Raw genomic sequence first — 27,015 nt, forward strand, 5'->3', positions numbered from 1 at the left:
CAAATATAATAGAAAAACAAAGAAGTACACATGGAAATACAAATTTAAGAGTAAAGAGCAGGTTAGCTTTCATCACTTTTCTTCCCTAAGAATCTATAGGTAATTCAGAAAAGGGACTCTAATAACAGAAGGAGCTGTCTGTCCATGTCGCTTGGAAATATGAACCTTTTTCTAAAAAAATGAAGAAAGAAGCAGAGCATCATAGTAAGGTCGCCATTTCTCCCTGATCTGTAAGCACAGCCGGGAGGGGTACTTCTCCTGGAAACATGGATTAAGCAGTGTTCTAGAACATGAAACATTCCCTACCTGCACCCCCACCCCCCACTCCCCACACACACATGTGCATTTAGGAAGTGAATCTTGGTGCTATTCTGGCCCCAACGCTGGGACATCCCCACAAGACGTAAGAGGTCAATGTAAGCCTCCAACTAAGGACGTACCTTGTTCTTAAAATATTATTATCACAAATTTCTGGAAATAATTTTCCTCAGGTCAGGAGAGATCCTACCCCTTTTTGGTACAGAAAAGTCTGTCTTTAGAGAGAGTGAAAGAGTGAGAGTGAGAACTCTACAGAGCAAGACCGATGGCCAGATGGACAGACAGACAAATGTGACGATGGCAGCAGGTCAGTGCCAGGGGTCTAATCTGAATCCACAAAAATACCTGAAATGGGGGAATAAGCTAAGCAATCTTGCTGAATGCAATAGATAAAGAAAGAACTCTCTACCTAGTTTACAGTTTTATGTTTCCAGCTGCTGGGAGTTTTACCGAGACCCTTGACTCTGAAAAGCAGAATAAAAGAGGCAGTTCTGGTTCTACCATAAGCTCTTTTTGTTCTATGTGGAGGAAAACTAGAACATGTTACAATAGGGGAAATATATTTTAAAACCAGAAGAAACACTTGGGCTGCAAAATCATTTTGGTAAGTGAAAATCACTATTAAGTTCAAGCTTTCACCTCTGATACCCGATGTTTTGTTTTGATGAGTAGGTTAGCAACAAGTATTGCTGAAACAGATCTTTCCATCCTTCTTAATTGCCAGTTCAAATGAGAGTAGAGTAAGCTAAAGTCCATTAGAAAAACCATTGTTGCTTATGGTTTTATTGGGAAAATGTGTTCACTGCAAATAATAATACTGGGTCCTGCCTCTCCTCTTCTATGCTTCAGAACAGGAAATAGCATGGAGCGAGATTGGAAATTGAAAGCATTTGCATAGAGCAAAAGGTTTTAAACATTGTTGTTCAAAATCTTAGAAATTCTTAATCTGTATCTTCTCAGGGATTAGATAATACCCGTGTTTCCCTGAAAATAAGACCTAGCGCATGGAAAGATAAGACATCCCCTGAAAATAAGACCTAGTGCAACTTTGGGAGAAAAAATTAATATAAGACACTGTCTTATTTTCGGGGAAACAGGGTAGTGTTATATCTAAATAAAATGTCCATATTTTCAGGATGAATACACGCTGTCTCTAAGAATGTGCAGAAATAAAACTACTTTTGTGGCAGCACAACAGAAGAAGGTATACTTTAAATTCTCAAGCAGTCTCTCTAAGCTTGTTCCTCTGTACAAGGAAGAGGGGAAAAACAGCAGAGTTAACTTTTTTCTGCTCTCCCAGGGGTGGGGCTCCAAGGCAGAGTGGGTGGCTGCCACAAGAAAAGAACCCACGGAGCAGATTGGCCATGAGAATTCTAGAAGTTTGTCCTTTGCACTTAGATGCCTTGCCATTTTGCTTAAATGAAGGATGTCTTTAGAACATTTTTAGAAGGGCACAGAATTTTTAGGGGTTTATGGAATATTCTTATGTGAACTATAATGCATATTGGAACATTTTATCTACGGGCAATAACAATGAGCTAATGTTTGTATGGCCAATGTATTGCAAAGGTCTTTGTGGTCCCACACAATGACTCCCTTCTCCCACCTCCCACCTCCCACCTTCCCCTTGCTCACTGCCCATCTTCATGTTCGTTGAACTCTCCAAAACAGGACTTTTGCAAATGATGCCACTCTCTGCCTAGAATACTCTTACCCCAGAAATCAGCATGGCTTACTTCCTTCTCATTTTGAGTCTTAACTTAAAAAAAAAAAAAAAAAGGAGGGGGATTCACCTGTCCTTCTAATCTAAAAACCAACCAACCCAGCACACCATGCTTCTTTCTTGTTTGTTTGTTTTTATTCCTCCAGAGCACTTAACATCATTTTAATATCCTAAATATTTTACTTATTAATCTTGCTTGTTGTCTTTCTCTCTCAACCATTCCCAACTCCAGAAAGGTAGAGATTTTTATCTGTCTTGTTAATGAACCTATCCCCAGCACTGGGAATATGGCCTAAAACCCAGAAGGGATATATTTGTTTAATATATGACTTTCCTATTAAGTCATCTAACCCTCCCAGTGGGGAAAGAAATTATTGTTGAATTTCCTGATGAGGAAGCTGAGGCTCAGAGTCAATGTAGAGCAGATACATATTCAGTAAGCAGCAGGGCTGGGATCAGCCCCAGGACTCCAGGCTCTACAACCTATGCCGCTTGCTCTGCAGCCCTACACTAGAGCAAACGCTTTGGGGAGCTTTAAGTTTAGAATCTGATATAGTCTCATTAGAGGTGCATTTGTCCTACTTTTACATCGTTGATCACACATAGCAATTCAAATTGCTTATAATTAGTCACTGGAAGAGAAAGGAACTAAGATTAAATCATGAACTAATGCTTATTCAACACCACCTGGCTAGGCTTATATTAACAAAGCAAATCCCATAAATGAGGTTGTTATTCTAATAATTTAGGCAAAACCCCCACTGTTCTTCAGTCATCAGAAAATAATTGCTCCAAGTTTTATTCACATAAACCAGGACTTTGCAACCTCAGTGCTGTTGACATTTGGGGCTGGAGAGTTTTTTTTTGTGTGGAATCTGTCCTGTGCATTGTGGGATAGTTCACAGCATCCCTGGTGTCTCTTCACTAGATGCCAGTAGTACCACCAGTTGTAACAACTAAAAATCTCTCTAGATAGTGACAGATGTCATCTGAGGGACAAAGCTGCCCAGTTAAAAACCTCTGTCACAACAGACACTTCCTAGGCACAGTACCTAGGGCATAGTGGGCAATAAGCAGCTAAAAACAGGACTGAACTTTGGTTTGTATGAGCCAGAAAAAATGAAAGGGTAAGATAAAAATTCATCCTCTCCTCTTCATCTGGATAGTGGAAGGAAACAGGATTTGCAGCTTATTGACCAATTGACTTCAAAAAATGTTTGTGCGTGGTTAGCTATAGTACATTTCTCAGACCGCTAGCATGCCTAAAACTTCATGGCATCAGAAACTTCCTTTCCAAATATGGAGCACAATAATAGCCACATAACCCTCATGGTCATTTTCAGTGTCTTCCTCTTTTCCCTCTCCAATTTCCCATACCATAGACGAGCACTCAGAGCTATGACCTCATCACACCCCCTACTTCGCTGCCTAAATTCAGGCCCTTGGTATTTGTTGCCAGTATCACTAGCTGCCTCACTTTTTTTTTTTTAATATATTTTATTGATTTTTTTTTTTACAGAGAGGAAGGGAGAGAGCTAGAGAGCTAGAAACGTCAATGAGAGAGAAACATCGACCAGCTGCCTCCTGCATACCCCCCACCGGGGATGTACCTGCAACCAATGTACATGCCCTTGACCGGAATCGAACACGGGACCTTCCAGTCCGCAGACCGACGCTCTACCACTGAGCCAAACCGGTTTCGGCTAGCTGCCTCATTCCTTAGCCCACTCTCTCGCAGCACTGCAGACCATCCTTTCCTTTGTAGCCAGAATCTTTCTGATACACCACTCTACTCTCTACTGAGTTCCAGAGCACTTCAAAAAGAAGTATCCCTGGAATCAAATACTTTTTGGTAATACTGTATTACACAAAATTTAACAGGATTCTTTTTAAAAAATATATATTTTTATTCATTTCAGAGAGGATGGGGGGGGAGAGAAATAGAAACATCAATGATGAGAGAGAATCATTGATTGGCTGTCTCCTGCACACTCCCTACTGGGATTGAGCCTGCAAACCAGGCATGTGCCTCTGACTGGAATTGAACTCAGTACCTTTCAGTCCACAGGCCAAGGCTCTATCCACAGAGCCAAGCTGGCTAGGACTAACAGGATTCTTTACTATTCTTTTCCTAGAGCCTTTGGGCTCTATTATTTATGATTTACCGAATTATCAAACCAGAGAATCTTTTCTTGAAAGGTTTCTTGTCACTAATAGAACACATTTGAGGAATTTAGTATAAACAACATCATCAGTGTGTGACATGGCCAAGTATTATGCTAAGCATTTGAAAAACAAAGCTAAAGAAAAGACAAAGTCCATTCCCTTGATGAGCTTACATTCTTATGGGAGAAACCAAGAGACAGACAAAACATTGTAATTCCTATAAAAGCAGTATAAAGATCTAATGGAGCACAAAACATGTCATATGTGAGTTAGGTCTCAAAGAACAAGTCGGAATTATCCATTGTGGGTTGAGGAATAGGTAGAGAATGGAAAAAGAGAATGGACAGATGCAGTGAACAGGACTAACAAAATCACTGGAACGAAGAAAAACAGACATAAATCAAACTATTCAGCAGGTTCAGGGAAAAGTGAAGAGAGATGAGACTGGAAAATTAAACTGCAACCAGTTTGTCAAGGACCTTACATGCAAGGAAATATGTTTGGGCACTAGAGTGAGGTCAATGTAATAGAGTGAGCCCTATGAAATATATAAGCAGAAAAGCAACTTGGTAAGAGTTGTGCTTTGTAACAATAACCTCATTAGAAATATTGAAGCTGGGGAGTCCAAAGCAGTCAGGCTTGTTAAGAATAGGGAAACTGGTACCACACAACTAATTGGAATAAACTGGTACCACACAACCTATGGACCATAGGCAAAAAGAATCAGCCTTACCTGATATCCCATTAGAAATGCAAAGCCCAGGCTTCCACCTGGAGTACTGAGTCATAATCTTAGTAAGGTCCTGGAAACTGGGTTTAACAAGTTCTCCAGGCATACATATGCAGCCCAAATTTGAGAAGCTCTAGCCTAAATTACATGAAGAACCACGGCAATGTCAGTGGGAAAGATAAAAGATTTCAATGTTTGAAGGTAGAATTGACAGAATTTACTAACCAAGAATTTTTGCAGTCAGGGAGCAGGGAAAGTTGAAAACAGCTCTGAACTTAAAGACTAGGTGTGTGGTGAGGTCCTGCATAAAGATGAGGATTGTTTGAAAGTAGACAACACAAGTTTAGCTTGAGCAAGTTAAGCTTGAGGCCCCTGTAAGACATATTCAAGAGATGATCAGCAGATATTTGAAAGGTGGAGCTCAGAAGAGAGAAGCGAATTAGTGGCAGGGATCTGGCACTCATCATTATCCTTGAAACCACACGAGTTTCTCCAAGGAAATGAAGAACAATGAGAACCCAACACAGGCCCAGAGAAAACACCAACAATTAAAGAATGAGTGGATTGGAATGACCATAGAGACACAGGAAAATGAAAAGAGAAACGTGTCACAGAGCTATGGATAAAGCCCATTCTCCTTTATGTGGCGTAAAAGGACTTCGGGTATCTGGCTACTTATCTACTCAGATGCACCTACACCTTATTCATCATATATCTTATATTTCTAAAATTTTGGGCATTTCTAACAAACTCAGACCCCCCCCCTCCCCCCGCCCAGGCCATGCTCTTTGTTACCTTAGGACCTGGGCAATGTTGTCTTCACTCTGCCCCGGAAATGCCCCTTAACTAACTTCCTTTCATCAAGCTCTAATGCTACCTCATTTCTGAATCTCTCCTGAGTTCTCACAGCCAGAATTAACAACTCTTCTCCCTGGTGTTCTCCACAAGTTTTATCTCTCTAAACACTTGGAACATTTCCTGAGCAATTCTTTTCTTACTCTCTGTGTTCTCTACTAGATCCAGGGAGATAACTTACTCACCTTTTCATCCTCTAATGAACCTAATAGAGGATCTAGTTGAGATCCACTAACATTTTTGTACATGGAAGGAAGAATGAATGAGTCGATGATAAGATGGGTGGATTAATAAATATGAATTGGTCTTAAACGTAAAGAACTAATAAATCAATGTTAAGGTCTTTTTCCTTCAGAACTCCTAGGTTTTCCTGCTGATTTTAGGGTCTACTCAAGTGTTATATCCCTTCGCAGTTCATTCATTTCTTCTCCCACCTACTAATCACTGCCATATTGAAAAGTAAGCAATAAAGGGGGCCGAATACACAATTTCTTTCAGAAGCATTGCACAGATATGGTGAAAATCTCTTATTGAAGAACTTCAGACTGATATGGATGTATTTTGGGGTGATAAGTGGGTTCCTAAAATCATCCCACATAGATGGTTCTCTACCAAATTAATGCTTAGACTGTTCCAGAAATGAAATTAAACGTTCTACTTTAGGTTTATTTCAAAGCCTACAATAAAAGCATAGTAAAACTCTAAGAAAAATGTTAATGATTATATGTGAGTATTCAGCTTGGAATTTGAATCTTTCAAAGCTTTACTTTAGAAAACTTCATGAAAATGGATGGTAGGAAGGGTCTTATCTGAAATATTTCACTATAAAGTATTTTATTTATTTACACCCTTTGAATCCCATTCTGTTTAGATACTTAACATTTGATGGTTTTAAGAAGCACCAAATGGCCTGAAGTAACAACTTTCCACAAATTCATAACAGCTCTTCATCTGGTCACTGAGCTGAGATTTGCGCTGAATTCTGCAGATTCCTTTCAATATTGGGTTTTATTCCCTCCATCGTGTGCAGGCCGCTCTCACAGAAAACAGCCAAGAAAAACAACGCAAGCACAAATGGCTGCAAATTGACTTGCAAATGTACAAATTCAGACCAAAAAGTGAAACAGGAAATCTTTCTTGAAGAGTAATTATCATAATTTATAGTGGGCAAATTAAATCCTTTCCAATATTTCTCTAAACTTTTTAGTGGCTTCATTTCCCATAACTGATAACTTTTGCTACTTCCTTTAAAAGACCTGCACAGTTCCTTAGAAATGGGAAATTATTGTCAGGACCTATAACTAGCACAAATGAACATTAAGTGTGGTAAAAAATTTTGATTACCCCGCTGCTCCCAAATAAAATAAGATATGACCTGGATAAAAAAGATACTAGGGCCAAAACTGGTTTGGCTCAATAGATAGAACGTTGGTCCGCAGACTGAAAGGTCCCAGGTTCAGTTCTGGTCAAGGGCATGTACATTGGTTGCAGGCACATCCCCAGTAGGGGGTGTGCAGGAGGCAGTTGGTCGATGGATGTTTCTAGCTTTCTATCCCTCTCCCTTCCTCTCTGTAAAAAATCAATAAAATAAAATAAAAAGATACTAGGGAATTTATATTTTGAATGTTTCTATAATTTCAAACTTTAGCTTAGGTTTTCATAAAAATAAAATCATGAAATATAAAATAAAAGGTATATATTAACCTGAATATGACAAAGGGAATTCAACCTCAGATAAATATGATTCAGTCCATTAAAACATAATCTAATACCAAAAAAAAAAAAAAACCTAAGTAGAAATGTGTTAATCATGAGTTAATTTGCTATACAGGGAAGAAATGAAATGATGGCGGGGTGGAGAGCAACAAACAATTACAATAGCCATCACTTTGAAGCCCAGATTATTAAAATCGACTGTTTTCATTGACAGATTAAATTATGTTGCAACATTAACATTTCATGAGAAATCTTATAAGCGAACAACTTAGAAAATGATGATTGCTGAACTGAATAACAAGCATAAAACATATAAAACAACTCACCCAGCCCCATATGGCTATTCTTTTTTCATCAATGAAACCCATTTCTATGAATTTTCTAAAGTAAAAGAAACAAATTTTTAGAATTTTAAGTGTGTACACATGACATTTACTTCATTACACAAGCATATTTAATTCAAAAACTTAATAGAAGCGCTACATTTTCTTTGTTTAAACATATGCATAATCAGGCTGCATTTACAAATAATTAAAAGAATATTATCATGTTTTCTGCAAAAGATAAAAGGCTCCTCTAGACTCCAAGGTACATATATTGAGTAATGCTTTTCAGGGCTGGAAGGCCTCATATCCTAATTGTGTGGGTGAGTTATGTAATACTTAGAGAGGTCAGGAGACGGGCTCACAGTGACACAAGAGGTAGTAGCACAATGACTAGGATCATATTTCCAAATCCCTAGCTTTTGAAAATAATATTTTTGTTTTTTCTTTTTAAGATTTTATTTATTTTTATCATGCCCTTGTTTGCTTAGATGCTAATGATAATCACCATCTCATTGTGGGTCATATCCATCTATGGGAAAATAGTCATCCCTCTCCCATTTCATACTTCAGTACCCTCAATTTATCATGGTATGAACAATGATGTGTATCTTTTAGCACATGGACATGATTCAGTTGAGCTCAGTCACAGAAGAGTCTCCATTTGAAAACTGTTTTGAAAATAAAATCTCTTCTTAGGAACAAGGGGCATGCTGAAGGGCAACCTTTAAAAGTCATGGGAAGCCCTCAGAAATGGAACTTTGTGCGCGCGCGCACACACACACACACACACACACACACAGACAATATTTTTTAAGCTAATTTATCCCATGCCCCTTGAGGGCTGGTGTTCCAGAGCAATTGTGATTTATTTCGGGAATGGTGTGATAAAAACTCAGGAAACTTTCAGAGAAACAGAAGCAGAGGGAGATCAAGACAAACTGGACGAGCCATTGCAAAGGCTAGGATGCAGCCATAATGGGAAGAAGTTATGTTAGTGCTCTTTCTGGCTCTTGTCCTAGGGCAGGATGGAATGATTTTCATTAGTTGAAACAATGAGCTTCCTTACAGTGACCATGTTGCTCGTTGCATTGATTCGATGTGTACATCTCCAGTGCGCAGAGGAGTTGGGCAAATGCCCGGGACGAACAGATGGGAAGAAGCCCCATCAGTCACAGCTTACCCAACACCGACATTGAGGGACTCAGGAGTGTATAGGGAAGCAATGCAGTGGCAAATGGAAAGTTGCTACCTGTGTGGATGCTGATCACGGTAAAGCAGCGAAAATGTGCAGCAGCCAACTGTGGCATTATGGCAATTCTTCCCTCCAACTTCAAAAACCCAATGAAAGAAGAAAAGGCTCACTTTCTTTGTTAAAAAAGTAAGCGTGACCCTACTGAGCCATAAAACCAATCGTTATTTTTATGATCTCCCAGAAGCTAGCAATCATATAACCTTGCATCTGGGGTAAAAGCAAATGACAGGTGATACATGCGAACAGGAAATTTTTAACAGCTCCCTTCCTAGGTTTATTCTGAAACCATGACGTTTATAGGAAATGATAGTGCAATAGTGAACATGGAAATGAAACATTAACACTTAACGTGGCAGGACTAGGTTAAAGGTTACCAAGATAATATGAGCAGTTTGGGATCAACAAGGCTCTATAAAACCTACCTCCAATTTCTAAAGAGCTTTCAGAAGGGTTATCAGAAATACTGTTGATAATGTGGTTAAATCAACAAAATGTTAGGAACAAATGAAAAAGCATGTTTCTCTAATTTGGGATGCTGGACTGAACTTTACAACTTTTCTCTCATGAAAAATGGCCCTAGACCAAAGGTCAATTTGGAGTTCTAGTGATCAATTATTATTCTGTTTTAAAAATGCTCTTACTGATACCAAGTATAATGTATTTTTTTTATCACATAATTCTTCCTTATTATTAATCTCAAGTTATATGAAAATTTCCAAACTGTGGGAATGTAAAATATATCCTAAGTGAGCAGAGTTGCCTCTATATCTACCAGAATCTTTGGCTCTCACCTATGTAACCTTTGCAGAGAAGCCCGACGAACACAGGTTCCAGTTTTACTTATTCTTTGACCTCACAAGCATCTCCTTTGAAAGATTTCCTTTGTGTAGTCAAATGTTGTGAGGTTGTGCATTTTCTTTTTAAACTTATTTTTCCTGTTTTTTTCTTTGAGTCTCTTTGTTTGACCCTGACTAGAATTTACTATTGTTTCCAAGCATATACATATGATTTTACTTTAGTATGTAAAATATTTAGCCAGATTGAATTTTATAAGAGATTCACAGGGTCAAATTTCATTCTTTTGTGGGGAGGTAATGTGAGGGCTACCACAGAGGGATTGTAATCCCAATTCCTTAGGTCAGACATTCAGTGTCAGATTCCCAAAAACACTTCTTGGGGAAATCTGTGGTTGAGTTATTTCCAGGATTATGATTATAAATCTATCCCTTTCAGCTTTTGTTTTCTTAAAGCATTGGATTTCAAGGCTTCCCTGTCACTTATGCAGAATAATAGTTTCAAGCAAAGTCAAGGCCAGCCCCAACTGGCATCTTCACTGTTGCATAGGTCCTTGGTGTGGACCACATAGCTATCTCTTGTTCACTGAGTGTTTACTGAAAGTTTTATTGAACTGCAATGCTGTCCTGTTAGTGTAGGTGGTTTAACCACTTTACAAAGATTGTAAATACATTGAAAATAGATTGTAAACGGCATAATTTTATACAGAGTGCATTTCAATGGCATGCATTAATATTTGATCTTGTTGAATGGCTGAGTCAATGAGTGAACATATGCCTGATCTATAGCAGGAGACCTTCTTTGGGTTCACTGGAGATAAAGGTGGCCAATTACTGCCACTGGTCCACCTGCAATTCTAAATGCCAAAGACATTTATTTATGTCATTGTGAAAATCAGTAGACTTTCTGGCTCCTTGTGCTATATGTTGAACATCAGAAATAACAATATTTTTTAAGGTTTATACATGGGCTGTGCGTTTAAATTTCCATTTCATTCAAGAGACACCTAGAAGCGATCTGTATTGCTTCTTGAGGTAGTCTTATATTTGAATGCTACATTTTTGGTGGCAAATAAACGCACAAAAATATAACGTCAAATTTTGTTGTAATTGGTAGGTTGTGGTGATAAAATGATGATCATGGGACTGTTTTTTAACCAAGGCCAATACAAACAGCTCTATGAATTTTGGAAAGTAGCTAACTGATTATAAGTGAGGCACAATTTACATCTCTATCTTTTGATGTAGTCCCAGGATTATCTGTCCTTGGTGCTTGTTGTATGGTTTAAATACAAATAAATTTGAGCTGCAGTGTGAAAAGAATTAGGTCTATAATGCTGACAATTGTGTTAATATTCCCAGTAAGGTACACCATAGTCTTTATATGAGAAACTTGTCTCCCTAAGGAGTTTTTCTTTGAACTATCTCTTCTATTTCTCTCCATCAGGCTGAAGACTCTGCCAAGATTAATAGCAGAAAGATTTAAAAAAATCTGGATTCGTAAGAAAGATGGAACTTCCTACAACGTAATCATGAATGATGCCCTACGGATTGTGAAGTGTTATTTGATAATCTACTTACTGATTTGTAAGATTTTACTCAGAGTCTGTTTTTAATCAAATTTTTGTGTGTGTATTACTGTTCACAGAATGGAAGAAAAATTGGAAAACATATGGGTTATGATTACTTTTCTATTTTAAAAAATAATTACTTTTGAGTCTAAACTTTTCTGCTTTGATTACAGACAAAATACAGAAAAGTGTTGTCTGGGCCTGGCTCCTAGATGTAAAATACAATCTGTGTTGTATATGCTGAATGAAATCAATGACTATTAATAACATTAAGATGATCAAAGAAATGTACTAATGAATTTTCTCAATTGCTATTTGGTGTGACACAGTGTGACTAAGAGTGCCATCAGCCTTTGTTCACTTTTACATTTATAATCTACTATTGTCTACCTTGATCTACTCACATCAATAATAACAGAAACCAAATAACTATAGAGAAATATCCAGAAAAATTCTGAACAGTGTTTTCAAATAAGCAACAATATTGATGACTATAATTTGTGTTGCTTTTTTTTTTGTTTTGTTTTTTAAGGAAAAGATGATTGATCCATAAATTGTGGTTGAGAATGTAGTTGAGAAGGACTCAGGTAATAACCTGTCTTTCCTCTAAATGTTTTCATAATATAATTTCTGTAATTTAAATGAACTTTCTGTCAAATGAAAATAAGAAAGCACTTTTAAGCTAACACAACCGTGCTTCACAGCTGGTTTATTACAAATAAATGTTAAACATCTATAGGTATAGGGAGCTGATGAATTCTTGACCAATTCCTAAATTTGTGAGTTAGAATCCACAGTACTTGGCAAATTCAGCTGTTTGGGTTCACAGAGACCATCCCTAGAGTTATATACATTTTTCTGCTATTGTGAGCCATGTTAACAAATGAAAGGACGTTAGAATAACAAACATCGAAAGAGAGTATTTGTCACTATCACTATCAGCTTTCTACACATTTGTCAGCTCTCTTCCATGAATAATATTTTTTTTTATCTTGGACCAAAATATCCCTTTAAGATTAAAGATAGCTTTAGATGAGTTAAAAAAAAATGGACATTATAAAAATAGACAAAAAAGAATTAAGTCATTAAGGATGAGAAACCTAATAGCAATTGCATGACTTTGGTCGCACATTAATTTCTGTCTGAATGACAGGTGCTCACCTGACAGCTGTGATCTGGTCCTCAACTTCATAAACACCCAGCTTTCGATACACTGCATGCAGGTGTTTGTCACCTTGGAAAGCTGTTCCTCTACCATCCACCAAGGCAATGACTATTCCTTCCTTACTTGCAAGATAAGATATCCAACTAATAGAAAACACAGACCTTACACTCTGACTGCAGGGACCACCATACCTAAAGAAAAGAAAAAATAGAATCTCTGATTCCTTTGTAAAACAACTTCCCATCATGGCCAAGAATTGCCTTTAGTGTTTCCCAGTACATTTGTATGATAAAATTTCAATAACAGTGGCATTAGAGCTGGCTCAAAACCAAGAGAGGACCAGGATTTTCCCAGAGGTTTGCTATAAGGAAGTTGTTTTGGGACACAGCCTCTCCTATTCCCCAAAACGGATACATCTAGGGTTGGCATTTCAAGGAATATGTGTGGGTTTTTCGTCATTTCTGCCACCTGCCACTTGCTAAAAGCAGACATAAGATATACTAAAAAAAAATGCATGGTGTTTTAAGCAAATTGTGTGTAGGTCAGCACTGATTTTGGGTGTTATTCCACTAAATGTATTCCATTCCCTTATTTCATTTCTAACTCAATTACATAAGATGCTAAGATGATTTACAATATTATTTTTTGGCTGCAATTTATCTCAAAGGTATTCTGACACATTCGGCAATTTGCCATACGAAAGAAATTCAGCACAGCAAATGCAAGCAAGTCCATCTAAAATCTCAAAACTTTCTCAATCTATTTAAATAGCCATATTTTATTTACTCTTATTAGAGGAGGGATATATAAAAACAGCACCAATAGGAAATCTTACTAAAGAGAGTGGTTCATTCTATCTCATAAATGTGTATTTAATCCAACATATTTTCAGTAAATAATTTTTACATCAAAGAAAATATTACATACACTTGAATTAGCAAGGGATACTTCTTTGATCTGTCAAATTGAGGAGGAAAAATCATCTTGTACCATAAAGCTTAGGGGGGAAAAAAAGAGAAAAATCTTTATTACAGTGTACTCACAGTGTTATTTATTTCCTTTGATAACATAAAATCAATCTGTTACTAGTAAACTGTTAAGAATCCAGAATATCTTTTAAATAAATTTTTACATTTTGTTCTAATTTATGAATTACTAGAAATCTTGAATTATCGGTTTATTAGAAACACACATTCTATAATTAAAATTAGATAAGCTCTTAAAAAAAAATCAGCCTTGAAATAGGACTATAGAAAAGTATAAGATCAACTCTATTTACATGCATATTAAAGATATTTTGTGAAACTGTAACTGTTGTTACAGCAAGATTATTTTAATTAAGATCCAGTAATAATGTCAGATTTGGACTATAATATTTACGGTATCATTTTTTTAAAAGCAAGATACGTGCTCAACTTCATATCTGGAAATGAGAAGTTTTTAAAAGATCTTACTAATGTCATCCACTTCAAGTTTCTTTATTTCCTCTTTAGGCAGCTGGATGTTTTTCAAAGCATTTTCCAATTCCTTGTTTTCTTCCAGGATTTTAATTTCTTAAAAAAAGAAAATGTCCATTTAAATTAACAGCATTCCATTTGAAAACTCCTTTCTAAAAATGCCTTTGTGTTTAATGTGGCCGAAATGGAAACAATGTAAGGACTGCTTCAGGAGTTTCACATCGGCAAGCACGTTTTGATTCCAGCTGTTAAAACAGGTATGAGCTTAGGAAGGACGGCACCATTATCTCCTGAACAGAGTCTCACAGGATCAAAACACATTTTGAGCAGACTCACAGAAGCAAGAATGTTTATTAAGCCATATTTCCCATCTCTAATATTTCTTTTTTAACATAACTATGACCTGAGTTGGTCACATTTATTTTATCACTCACTAAAAACAGGAGAAATAAAATCTATATTTCTGAAACCCCAAATTTAAAAGAATTATTTAAGTGGTTCTGAAAGCTAACATTTTAAAATGTTAGCGTGTTGCTTCAAATACATTGTTTTTTTTATATGTAATTTTTCCTTAACCCTTTCCTGCTGTATACTTGATTGATATAGGGTATTCCTTTTTTTGTACTGAATTAGTGTTTATTCTATTTCTTTCTCTCATAGTAGTTATATATATTAATAAAACATCAATATATACACACTATGATCTCTTTCTGCCTTTCACCTTAAAAATTCCCTAAAAAAACAGCTGTTTATATTTAAGCTTAGTTATATTTCACACTTTAATCTTTAAGTTGGAAAAAAATCATTTTTTTCAGCAATACAGGGCTTTTTGTAAGCTTTATTTTGAGCTGGAATCTATACCAGGCATCTTCTAGAGAAAAGTCAAACTTTCATATAATATGTAGAGTTTGTAGTCTTATTTTTTAAAAGCAGGTCTGAATAATTTCTGAAATATAGAGGTTTCTATGTAAGACATCCTGTGAACTTCTTGTTTTTGTGCCTTTTAAAAAAGTAGTCCTTGAAGACAAGGAACTGGAGGAGGGAGTACTTGATGCTACCCTAAGTTTGCCAAACCACTTCCCTTGTAACTCTCAGTTTTCATATATTCATGGCATTTTGCTCCAACATGTTATATTTAATCTTAGAACAATTATAGATGTTTTTGGCGTGACTTGTATAAGACACATAATAAATTTCATTTTAACTTTGGATAATCCATCAGGAAAGAGATACTTATGTCATCTTAAAAGTTAAAACCAGTCCTGGCCAGTGTGATCAGGGTTAGAGCATCGTCCCATGTTCCCAAGGACTGTGTTTGATTCCTGGTCAAGGGCAGGTACCTCGGTTGCAGGTTCAATATCCAGCCCTCATCAGGGCAGGTGCAAGAGACAACCAATCAATGTGTCTCCCTCACATCGATGTTTCTCTCTCTCTCTCTTTCTTCCTTCGACTCCCTAAAAATTAATGGGAAAAATGTATAATTGAGTGAATATTAGCAAAAATAAATGCATAAAAAGAGATAAAACTAGCCTTTTCTGGGTGGCTCAGTTAATTGGGGCATGGTCCCATCGTCCCATACACCAAAAGGTTTCAGGTTCATTCCTGGTCAGGGCACATGCTGAGGTTGTGGGTTTGATCCTCAGTGAGGGGCATCAGGAAGCAACCAATAGATGGTTCTCTCTCACGTTGATGTTTCTCCTTTCTCTCTCTCCCTTCCTTTCTCTCTAGAAAAATCATTGAAAAAAACATATCTTTGGTAAGGATTAAAAAGAAGAAGTCAACATTAAATTATATATATGAATTAATAAATGGAATACACAATTCTGAGTACAATGAAGCCTGCTCTTCATTCTCCCTGTGTGTGTTTTATATGTTGAACCATCATGAATACAGGAAATCCTGTGTGAAGCAAAAAGAGTGTGATTGCTTGTTTTATTTATTTTCTAGAGGCCTGGTGCATGACATTCATGCACTGGGGTTAGGGTGGGGTCCCTCAGCCCGGCCTGCATACCCTCACAGTCTCGGACCCCTTGGGGGATGTCCACCTGCCGGCTTAAGCCTGCTCTCGCCAGCAGGCAGACCTCCCCCGAGGGGTCCCCAGCACTGCTGTAGAGGCGGGAGCTGCTGCACTCGCCAGCCATGAGCCAAGCTTCTGGCTGAGTGGTGCTCCCCCTGTGGGAGCACACTGATCACCAGGTGGCAGTTCTTGCATTGAGCAACTGCCCCCTGGTGGTCAATTCACATCATAGTGACTGGTTGTTCCACCATTCAGTTGATTACCTTATTAGCCTTTTATCATATAGGATCAATTTATTTATTTATTTATTTTTATTATTTTTTTATTTATTTATTTATTTATTTATTTATTTATTTACTATTATTATAATTTTTCCAACACATACTAGAAATCAGAGACAATAAGTAAGTGTTTCCAGATTGGTTTGACTTTGATTTCATCTTTATTCTGTCCCTAGTTATTTAAATTTTCTGATTCTTGACTTATTGAAATGCCAAATTTAATTTAAAAGTTTACTAATATTTTTACGGTCTAAGGTTGCATTTTTACTAAGAAGAGGGTAATTTTTTTCACCCCGTGGAGCAAAATGGAATTTTATAGGGCTGTGAGGAATGGGAGCATGGCGATTGGGCTTCTCTAGGTAGCTTTGCATCAAAAGCCTGAATTCTGACAAAGGAGTGCCATAGTCTAGAGTGCACCTTTTACCTTGTTCCACTCATTGTATAGCCTGCGCAGTGCCCAGCACTCAGTAACTAGTACCTGACATGCAGTATGTCTTCTCTGCATACTTGTAGACTTTTTGTTATGATAAAATTAAGTGGTAAGAATGATGGATCATGTATGAGATTTTTGGTTAAATCATATTCACTAGCATTTATTGCCTATTAATTAAATTATGTGAAGAATCTGTTAAAAGCTGATAAATGAGGTCATTCCATCAGTTGGGTAATTTTAATGAGCACCTGCTGTGCCTGAAGCAACTAGTCCTCAACGGGACCCTCAATGTCAAGTGCCAACTCTTCTGAGTTTCTGCAGCATCTGGTTCAAGCACTATCTGTTGTTTTCAAATGACCTTACCCATTTCACGGAGAAAATGAAGCTGTTGTACTATTTTCTGCTATGTCTTCAAGCTTTCATACAACTGCATCCATAATTCTTCACTCTCTCTCTTCACAATGCCAGAGATCAATCTCCCCACCTGTCTCTGGACTCCATCTTTTCCCAACCTCTCAGAGACCTCCCTCCTTAAGTCTTCTACCCCTTTTGTTCTCCTAATTAAATTTACCTAAGTCTGGCTTCCACTTCCATTGTTTCACTGAAACGTGTCTGATAAACGAATGCTAATCTCCCTCTTGCTAAATTCGAGGATTTAAAGCAGGCCTCACTCTCTGTAGCACTTGACAGGGATCCTCTTTTGCCCCGCCCTTTATGGCAACATACTCTCAAGGTTGTCCTCCTCCTTCTGTTCCCTCTTGGTCTTCTTTACAGATTCATGTTTCTCTTTCTATTTCTGGTGTTGGTGCTTTATACAGCTTCAACCTAAGCTTACTCTCCACTATCACTGCCCTCCCTCATTTCCCCCACTCTGCCGTCTATCTGCTTTCATGATCATGGTAACCATGTGACTAATGTCAATAAACAACATCAATATCATTCCATTGACCAAGCAACATCAGTTCCTCCTTTACTTGTGTGAGTCACTAATCCGATATAGCTATCATTAAGAAACATTTCCCAACCCAAAACCCAGGTGAGCTGCCCTACTTATGTGCTTCCCATGCTCTTAATACTGTACCCCACTGCATCCTAACTGTCCATTCACACAATTGCATTCTCCATTGATCTATATTTTCATTGAGGACAGAGACCATAGCTGAGCTAATACCAGTTCATTTTAAGAATCTATAATTCACCACAGTGTGAGAAGTGCTTAATAAAGATCTGTGGAATGAAGATTTGTGGCACCAAGTGCAGTGGGAAATGAATGAAAAAAACTACAAATAAATAGAAGACACACCATCTGCTATAAAATGCAATTCCAAAATTTGTTGGGGAATTTATTAAAAACACAGATTACCTAACCTAATCTAGGATCTATTGAATTGCATCTTCTGGGAAGAGCCTCAGAGTATTTATAATAAACATCTCTGGAGAATTTTATCATTAGACACATTTGCAGAACTGTGCTCTAAAAAAATTGCATTCTACTTTGCAAGTTGGAAAACATATAAACATAATATTTATTATGTATATTTCTAAGTATTAGGTAAAGTCATGAATCTTCGTGAGCCTTACAGTAATTGGTGTCTGGGAAAAGGGAAGCTGACCTTTATTTTGCAGTCATTAAAAAATGGGAATTACACATGTATAGTGATTTCCACTAAAATAAAAAAGTTACAGACTTGAAAGTGGAACTGCTTTATGTTCTGAAGACTGTGATGTGCCAAACTAAGAAATACAATGTTATTCTTAAATGTATTTCATTATTAGACCCAAAATAAAACAACAAAAACAAAAATAACCTTCAACGAAACTAAATTCAAAGTCCCATTATTACAATGCCTGTTCTGCCCAGAACTGTGAAGTTGACTCTGACTTCCTCCTTCCCTTATTTTCACCTATCCTTGAGCCTTCGAGCTGACTGCCAATCTCACCCCAAAGCAGTCTCCTGGCTTGTCACAGTAGCTGTGACTGCAGGCATGAGTGCTAAAGTCCCTCCTTGTCCCTAGTCACCATCAGCTTCAACCCTATCATGCTGTTTAATAGTACATCGAAGGTATGTGGAACTTCAGAAACAGGTTCAGGGCAATTATACACTTGGATAACTCTGCTGAGAACAGAAAGGGTTATCTGTGATCTGTAAGCTATTTTGAAGCGATATTACAAATATAGGATGGACGAGGACTATCTTGGTAGCAGTTGAATATGGAGAGAGCCTCCAAATTTGGGGCTTTCATATGTGACAACAGTGTGACTTAGCTGTTAAAACGAAAAAGCTAGCATGATAGTCACCCCCTGCTTTGAACTGGAGTTATAGCTGGAATTTGTCTCCAGTTTGAAATCTTACAAAACAAAACAAAACAAACAAACAAACAAAAAACCCAAAAACAAACAAACAAAACAAAAAAGGAATATTGTAAGTTATACCAAATATTCTAAGCTTCCTTCCAATTTTAAGCTTCTGTGCTTTTTATAAAGTTGATTGAGGAAGATAGAATTAATCCCTCTGATATAACTCATCTGTGTTTTGTCAAGTTCTTACTGCAAATAATTATTAAATGTTATATGATCTGGTTTGACTCAAAGAATATCCAACTCTGTGTAATAATCAGCTGGGTGATAACAGGATGCCATCACACTCCCCTTGTTGGTGTGGAAACTCTCTGGCTTCCTTCAGGGTGGTGTCAGGCTGTCTAAGAACAGGACAACAGCATGCAGGAGAGCGTACCTTGATCAGTGCGGCCATCATGGAGGGTGGAGATGGGGAGGCCTGGGCCTGTGCACCAAAGGAGAACAAACACATAACTTCGTTTGCCGTGAGAACTACCAATAGTATTTGTGATTAATGTCAAGTACATGTTTTAATTCTGCACCTATTTTTTCTCCCATAGAGAAGGAAACACCACCTTTTAAGTTACATTTAAACAACGCATGAGATCAGAGCCCACTCCAAGAACAGATGTGAGGGAGGAGTTGCCAGTGCACTTTTCCAAGAGAGATACTGAATAGTTCGGATCTATTTACAGATGGACCCAGAAGTAGCGGTGGTATGTGGCCTTCTGGGAAGATGTCATGCTGTTTGGGCCAGTTTTAGCTGTGTCTTTATGAAGTGACCTTCACCAGTACCCAGATTATATTTTCAATCTGGCTTTTTGGTTCAGTTCATTGTGATGCATAGAATCCAGCATCTTTTTTTTTATAGTAATTGATGCACAAAGAAATAAATTAATATATTATAGAATAAGCTGTCTGTTCCAATAAGCTGTGGAAGGTCACATTCCTTAAGAAACAAATCCAGAAGGAGTTTTGTGGGGCAGAAGTTTGCCTGGGGGGAGGTCTTAGAATACACACCTGTGGGAGAGGAGGGGAAAGTTGGGCTACAAGGGAGGGTGGGCTTTAGTGCAGTCACAATGGAGACCTGAGCCAACTGCCTGAGAGCTCAGGAGCTGATGGCATGAAGAGTTGCCTCAAATAGGGTCAATGGGGCTGGAGTGTACACTGCATGGTGGAGCAGTCATTGGATACAGCCTGGGTTGAGAGCAATCCCCAGGAGGTAGAGAGGGGTCTGGGCTGTGAGGTGTCAGCCATCAGAACTCTCAGCAGCTGGAGAAAGGAGGGATTTGGTCCTGAAGTTGGGAGGTCTGGGTGGCACGTCAGTGTCTATCCCAACATGGAATGCAGGCTCTCTGTGTAGAAACTATTGTAGATATTTTAACAAGATGTACAAACCGTTACACACTACACAGAATTGAGATATAGAATAAAACAGTACCTGGACATATCCTTTAAAAAGGTAAATTTGCTCAAGCAATCTGTGGGTTAAAAGCAGTAAGCATGGAGCTAGGGGTGAAGGTACTTCTGTCCTCCGGAAGCTTGCTTCCTTTGATGTAGAAGGAGTGTTTGTTATTAGAGCAGCACCTTGGTCCCAAACAAGCAGAGGGGATTGACCTATTTGGGGAGGTCTGAGAAGACCGGAGCATAAGTAACTCCTTGTTCTGCCCTGTTCCAGGCATTTTCACCTGCAGAAACATGCTTTTGATCTGCTCCTCAGTGCCCTGTGTGTGACAGTGCCAGGCGCCATGGGAGAAGCCAGTGGCCATCCAGTTGTGCTCACATTTATGTAATTAATTCTGGGGTACGATATTAGGAACCTGCACCCTTTCCCAACTAACCTTTACTTGTAATAAAGCTAATATTTTGATTTCCTTCCTGAAACCTCAAGTCTAACTTGGGAGTAAGGAGCAAGGATATTATGTATCAAGATCCCTCAAAAATCAGGAGTTCTGTATTGTACGGAGTTTCAGAATTTTATAGAATTTCTTTTCAGAGATTTTTGTTCTGCTTTTCTTCCAAGTTATTAAAAGGAACAAGCACACATTATATTTTTGGTCAGGATGTAAGGAAATGAGACATAAATCTGGATTTCTTGACTTTAGTCAATCAGTATCCACCCTATGGAATTTTCATGGGTATGCAGTTCCAGAAGTGACAACTGGCATATCTTTTTTTGCTCAAACTACAAGACAAACTAATGACTGGCTGCCCTTGACAAAAATGGCCCAAGGGTGTGATGGGTATGGCTTAAGCACCAATTGTCTACAATTCTTCCTTTGCACTGCTTCTGTTCCATCAGCAACATAAACGTGATTTCCCCCCATTTTAATCCTATTATCTGGGATTTACTCACCATCGCTCTTGGGGCATTTGATGTTACATAATGAGGCTTTACTCTTAATCCTAAAGGGAAAGATTTCAAGGTTTTTCTTATGATGGTGCGGTGACTCATTTTACTGGAGCTTCAAAAACACCAGACGATGTGATGCTTCCCACACAGTATATTTTTTGCTAAATGGGAAATTACCATACTGCCAAGCAAGAGTGAGTGTGGAAAAGTCAGGCAATTCAAGTTCCAGAAAGGACTCTTCCACCAACTTTTGACTAGAGCTTAGTTTTTGCTTTCTTATCCCTTCACTGGGCATTCTGGGTTAAGCAGTCAAAGTGATGAAGTGCTTTCAAAAAAGGGTTAAAGGTGTTGGATAAAGGCAGAATGCATATAGATATAAATGGAAATACATCAGAATAGAATGAGTCTTTTGGTAGATTGCAAAAGGCAGCAATACTTTGATCTTTCTAGCACTTATGTTCAATTCAGCAAGTATTCAATGTCTGTTACCCATTAGCCATTCTTCTTGGCCTTATGATTATAAAGATTTAAAGAAAGCAGGGTCTGTCTTCAGGAGAAAAGGACAGACAGACAACTCAGTACAATTAGTTCGATACCACATGCCTAGCATGTAAGCTTTCAATATGTTGTACAAATACATAGCTTGAATGGAAAAAGGGTTACATATAATGTATACCTTAAATGCCATAGTCACACAAATATCAAGAACAACGATCTCTTGAATTTTCGAAGATGCCATTGGTCAAACATTTGATACAACTGACTTATTGAAGGAGCATTTGGGCTTAAATACTCATTCATTTCCCTGTGGTCAAATGAGCTGGGTTGCAGGCTCTGGGGCCAGGAGGTTGGGGTGATAGAAGTGGCATGTCACAGGGTGCCTTCCTTCTGGGAAGTAAAGGGAACTTTAGGGTCCTTTGCAACTAGGCAGGGATTCAATCAAAGATTCCATTTGTTGCTTTAGCCACCCGCCCTCACATGGGGAGTTGAAACCAGAAACAGGGGAATAATGGGCATTTTGTAATAACTTCTCCTGTTTTCTGTCCCCCACTGGGGAAACTCAGGGATTAACTGGGGATAGGTCAGAGAATGACAAATAAATATTTCCCAAGTCTGTTTTCTAAACCCCCTAAAATCCCAACATAGTCATCCACCTACTCATCCCCTAACCTAACCTATTTTATTGTTACCCAATGATCAAGATCTAAATAATATTTTATGTATAAAATTATTTGGATAGAAATTATTCACCAAATGTACACATGGCCTAAGCAAACTGGAAATGTTTAATTTATTACCTATGATTCTAAAAAAATATTTGAATTAATACTTATTTTGTTTCCCAAATTTAAAAAAAAAATACTTGGTGACAAAAGTTTATTTTCCATCCCATTTGAAACTACATTTTAAAGAATTACTGGCCTCCAAGTGAAGAGCTTTGGTTTCTAGGCCACTGTTCTTTTCCTGGGCTGAATGAGTTTGACATTTCTCCAATCAAATGGGTGAAGTCCAGCAACCATTTTATCAGAGAACACTTCCTTGTACGATACCATTCAAATCCTGCTTACTCATCTGTGGCTAAGGATTGATCAGATGTGGTGATGAGGATGACAGTGGCAGTGAAGTGGTAAAGCTTGTGTTAAGTCCATTACCTACCATAGCAGACGAGTGCATAGTACTTGGAGTAGTCACTGAAACTCGCTGTGTAATATTGGCACCTTTCTTGCCTTAGATGGCAGGTAATACACTTCTTGCTTGGAGGATTGCTTCCAATGCTAATTCTAGAGAAAAATGAAAATAAATTTAAAATTTAAGATCATATTTATCAAAATGTACTACTCCCTATAAAATGACTGACTTACATATTGACATCAAACCCACTCCATTTTCTGGTGTCAATGTCATTTAAAGTGAAGGGGAGCCCGGACAGTGTGGCTCAATGGTTGAGCATTGACCTAGGAACCAGGAGGTTATTATTTCAATTCCTGGTCATTACGCAAGCCCAGGTTTCTGGCTCAGTCCCTGATAGGGGGCATACAGGAGGCAGCCGATCGATGTTTCTCTCTCATCGAGGTCTCTCTCTATTCCTTTCCCTTCCTCTCTCCCTAAAATTCAATAAAAACATGAAAAAAATAAAGTGAAGGGAATTCTTAGCATTTTTGATATAGCCTGATTTTCCATTTTTGCCTGAATAGGCCAAGCCTTGAAGAAGAAGCCCTCTGTGATTTCCTTGGGTGGGGGAAGTATCTAACACCTCGAATGCACATGAGGTGATCACTTCTCATAGCCATTCATCTCTCACACTTCATACAGTGGGTTGGGAATGCATAGCTCCTCCTCTTCCCACCTCTCTTTTTGTATTTCCACAAGCAAAACATACAAGGGGAATCTGTTCTTACCATATAACTGGAAGGAGAAATTACTAACAAGCACATTGGAAATAAGAAACCACAATTTACGTTCCTCCTGTGCCTTCCATTCCGTGAGGCAGGGCATTTGGGCTCAGGGAAGCTCTTCCCGGGAATTTTCGTTCTGCACATTTTTACACAAGCCAACCTTAATTCACAAGCCATTCCTGCTTCGTTTCAGGCTTTTAAAAAATATTCTATATATTCTGAGGATCATGACATATTTTACTTAAGCATCAATATAGAAGTATACTAAAGTGAATTGGCGTAAATTACCTGTAGATATTTCTTCTTCCAGGGACACCTTCAAATTCATTGCTAGAATAAAACCTGAAAGATATTCAGGAGTTATTCAATAACTACCATAACTAAATGGTAATAGGATTGTTAGTACTAATTCTGAAATATTAAACATGCAGTCCAATAGTCATCTGAACCACTCTATTAATAAATAATAAATTAATTGTTAACTTGTAAACTAATACTAACTAAAGTATTAATAGCCAGTCCATGAAACTGTTTACTGATTGACACTTATATTCATAAATCTCTACTGTTTATAACTTAATTTTGTGTGCTTACTCTGACTTTCAAATTATAGAGGATTAAATTATGCAGAGTACCCTTTTATTATAGGTATATTATATTCCATTTCACTACCTATGAGCCACAAAAAATAAACTAAGATATTTGACTAATATCACTCATTTTTTCCCCCATGATTAACAGCTTACTGGTTTATCTATGCTATATTATTTAATTTTGTGTACTATTCTAAACACATTTTAATTTACTTTACAGATGCCCTGACAATACATAGGTTTGCTATAAACCAGGAAACTCATCCACACTGAGATTCCACACAAAGGAGCATATTAATTTACCCAGATGCAAAACATGTCACAAGAAAACATACTTGCTACTTAAGTATCTGGTCCAGTTCTAACCTGTCTTAATACAGCCATGAGGTGGTAAAGCCAATTTTGAGCATGATTTTCACTCATAGAAAATCGTGTGAGTAAGTTTATCTGATTATTACAAAGTAACTGTCTTGTCTTTTGTTTGTTGGATTTTTGGAAGACCATAAGAGGGTGTGAAAAGTTTGGAATAACCAAGGCTTGGCTATCACTTTTTAATTATGAGGACTATTTGGCAGCCCAGGTACTTTCCTGTCCTATCATAAAAGTCTTGCTATCCTATATAATAAAAGCCTAATATGCTAAGTGTCCAGTTATCCAGTCACTCATTCAACCCATCAAAGAGTAATATGCTAATGATATGATAAGGCTGCTCAACTGTTCGCTATGACATGCACTGACCACCAGGGGGCAGTAGGTTAGCTTGCTGCTGGGGTTCAGCTGATCCCAACTGAGCGAGATGGGCCAGACAAGCCCTGGCGTCCTCCCATGTCCCTCCCTGGCTCGCCAACATTCCGTGTTCCTCCCCAGCCCTGATTGTGCATTGGTGAGTCCCTTGGCCTGTCTTGCATCCTCTAGCAATCAGAGACCCCTTGGGGGTATTGGAGAGCCAGTTTGGCCAGATCCTGCTCAATGCAGAAGCTGCCCCCTAATGGTCATCTCTCACAGGGGATGTGCTGCTTAGCCAGAAGCTGGGCTTATAGCTGATGAGTTCATAAGGGGTGGCAGGAGCCTCTCCTGTCTCTGTGGCACTGCTAAGGATGTTTGACTGCCAGCTTAGGGGAGTGGAACTAAGCTGGAAGGCAGGCATCCCCAAGGGCTCCCTGACTGCTAGAGGGGGCAGGCCGGGACTCCCCCCACCCCCTCACCCCCACAAGTGCATGAATTTTGTGCATCGGGCCTCTAGTTCCCAAATAAAAAGAAAAGGCAACATAATACAGCTCACTCACAGTGTTAAATGTATCCTTCTACATGTCTTTACTGACTTCACATGACTCCAGTCATCACTTGCACTTGCCGTTCCCACATCATCTCAAATTATTTGTGAATAAACTACTTAGTATCCTTTCCAAACAGCCCCCTGCAGTTTTCTGATGTCAAAGGTTTCACAACTGTCTTCATCTCTGACACTTGCAAAAGCACCCGCATCCCTCTTGTTGTTCCCTTCTCCCTCACAGCCACTAATTCACCACTCCTGTTCAGCCTCCATCTGTCTTTCCTGTCTATCTATCTATCTCTGCTCTCATTCGTTTAACAAATATTCATTGAACTCTGGCTCTGTGTCAGGCACTATGCCAAATGTCAAGGATGAAAAAAAAAAGCAAAAAAAAAAAAAAGCATCATTTCCCCCCCAGAGTCTGTATTTCACTGCCACTATGCTAGTTCATGTCTCTGTCACCTCAGGCCTAGATTATGACCATACCCGGGGCTTCCTGCCTTCAGTTTTCCCCTACCTTTTGAAAATATTATATCTGAAATCCCGTTTTTATCTTGCCACGCCTCTAACACTGGTGATTTTAATGGCTGCTCCATATAATGTCTAAACTCCTTTGCTGACTGTTCAAAGAATTTCATGGATTGGCAATAGTTTCTGGCAGGTTTTAGCCAGTGAGCCTGAACTAATGATCCCCCTCTTTGCTCTTAGAATCCCAGCTAATGGTAGGCAGATTATAGCAGAGTACCCTGGATTTGAACCTTATAAGGAGTGAGGAAAAGGATTAGAGAAGTTTGAGCACAAATGACTTTTTAAGGTGGTTTATTTAGACAGTATGCAGGATGGACTGGAAAGGAAAGAAGTCCCCATGTTGAGGTTACCAATAAGAATGTTAGGTTGAATGTGTTCTAAGTTTGAATCCTAGCTCTGCCACTAACTATGTGGCCTTGGCCAAGTTAATTTTCTGAGTATTGCTTTTCTTATCTGTAAAACAGGATAATGGTTTCTACTTTACAGCATGTGGTACACAGTAATTGTTCAATCAACTACAGGTGCTACAGATAATAACAAATTTATATAGCAGTGAATCACTACAAAAATATTTTCTGTGTACGGGTTGCCATCAGTGGATTTTTCAAGTTTGCTCATTGCTTCAGGTGCTGAAGAGTAAAACTTGTCTTTAGAACCGATTATGACTTTTTAAATTTACACTTTTATATAGTACCTATCACATATCAGAAAAGAAATAACCACCTGCCATA

At 38.2% G+C, this 27,015-nt stretch overlaps 1 protein-coding gene across 1 annotated transcript in view; it reads right to left on the reverse strand.

Annotated features, from left to right (window-relative positions):
• Window positions 1–27,015, reverse strand: part of FAP (fibroblast activation protein alpha) — a 63,774-nt gene that overhangs the window by 4,672 nt on the left and 32,087 nt on the right. Inside the window, exons 15-21 of the mRNA XM_084891924.1 lie at window positions 24,179–24,232; window positions 23,151–23,275; window positions 19,539–19,586; window positions 14,071–14,169; window positions 13,544–13,613; window positions 12,613–12,807; window positions 7,835–7,889 (exon numbers count right to left, since the gene is read on the reverse strand). Of these exons, the coding sequence (XP_084748050.1) occupies window positions 7,835–7,889; window positions 12,613–12,807; window positions 13,544–13,613; window positions 14,071–14,169; window positions 19,539–19,586; window positions 23,151–23,275; window positions 24,179–24,232 (646 nt within the window). The remainder of the gene's footprint in view (window positions 1–7,834; window positions 7,890–12,612; window positions 12,808–13,543; window positions 13,614–14,070; window positions 14,170–19,538; window positions 19,587–23,150; window positions 23,276–24,178; window positions 24,233–27,015) is intronic.

Source organism: Pipistrellus hanaki, assembly GCF_964339955.1.
Source record: "Pipistrellus hanaki genome assembly, chromosome: 8".
NCBI classification, from domain to species: domain Eukaryota; kingdom Metazoa; phylum Chordata; class Mammalia; order Chiroptera; family Vespertilionidae; genus Pipistrellus; species Pipistrellus hanaki.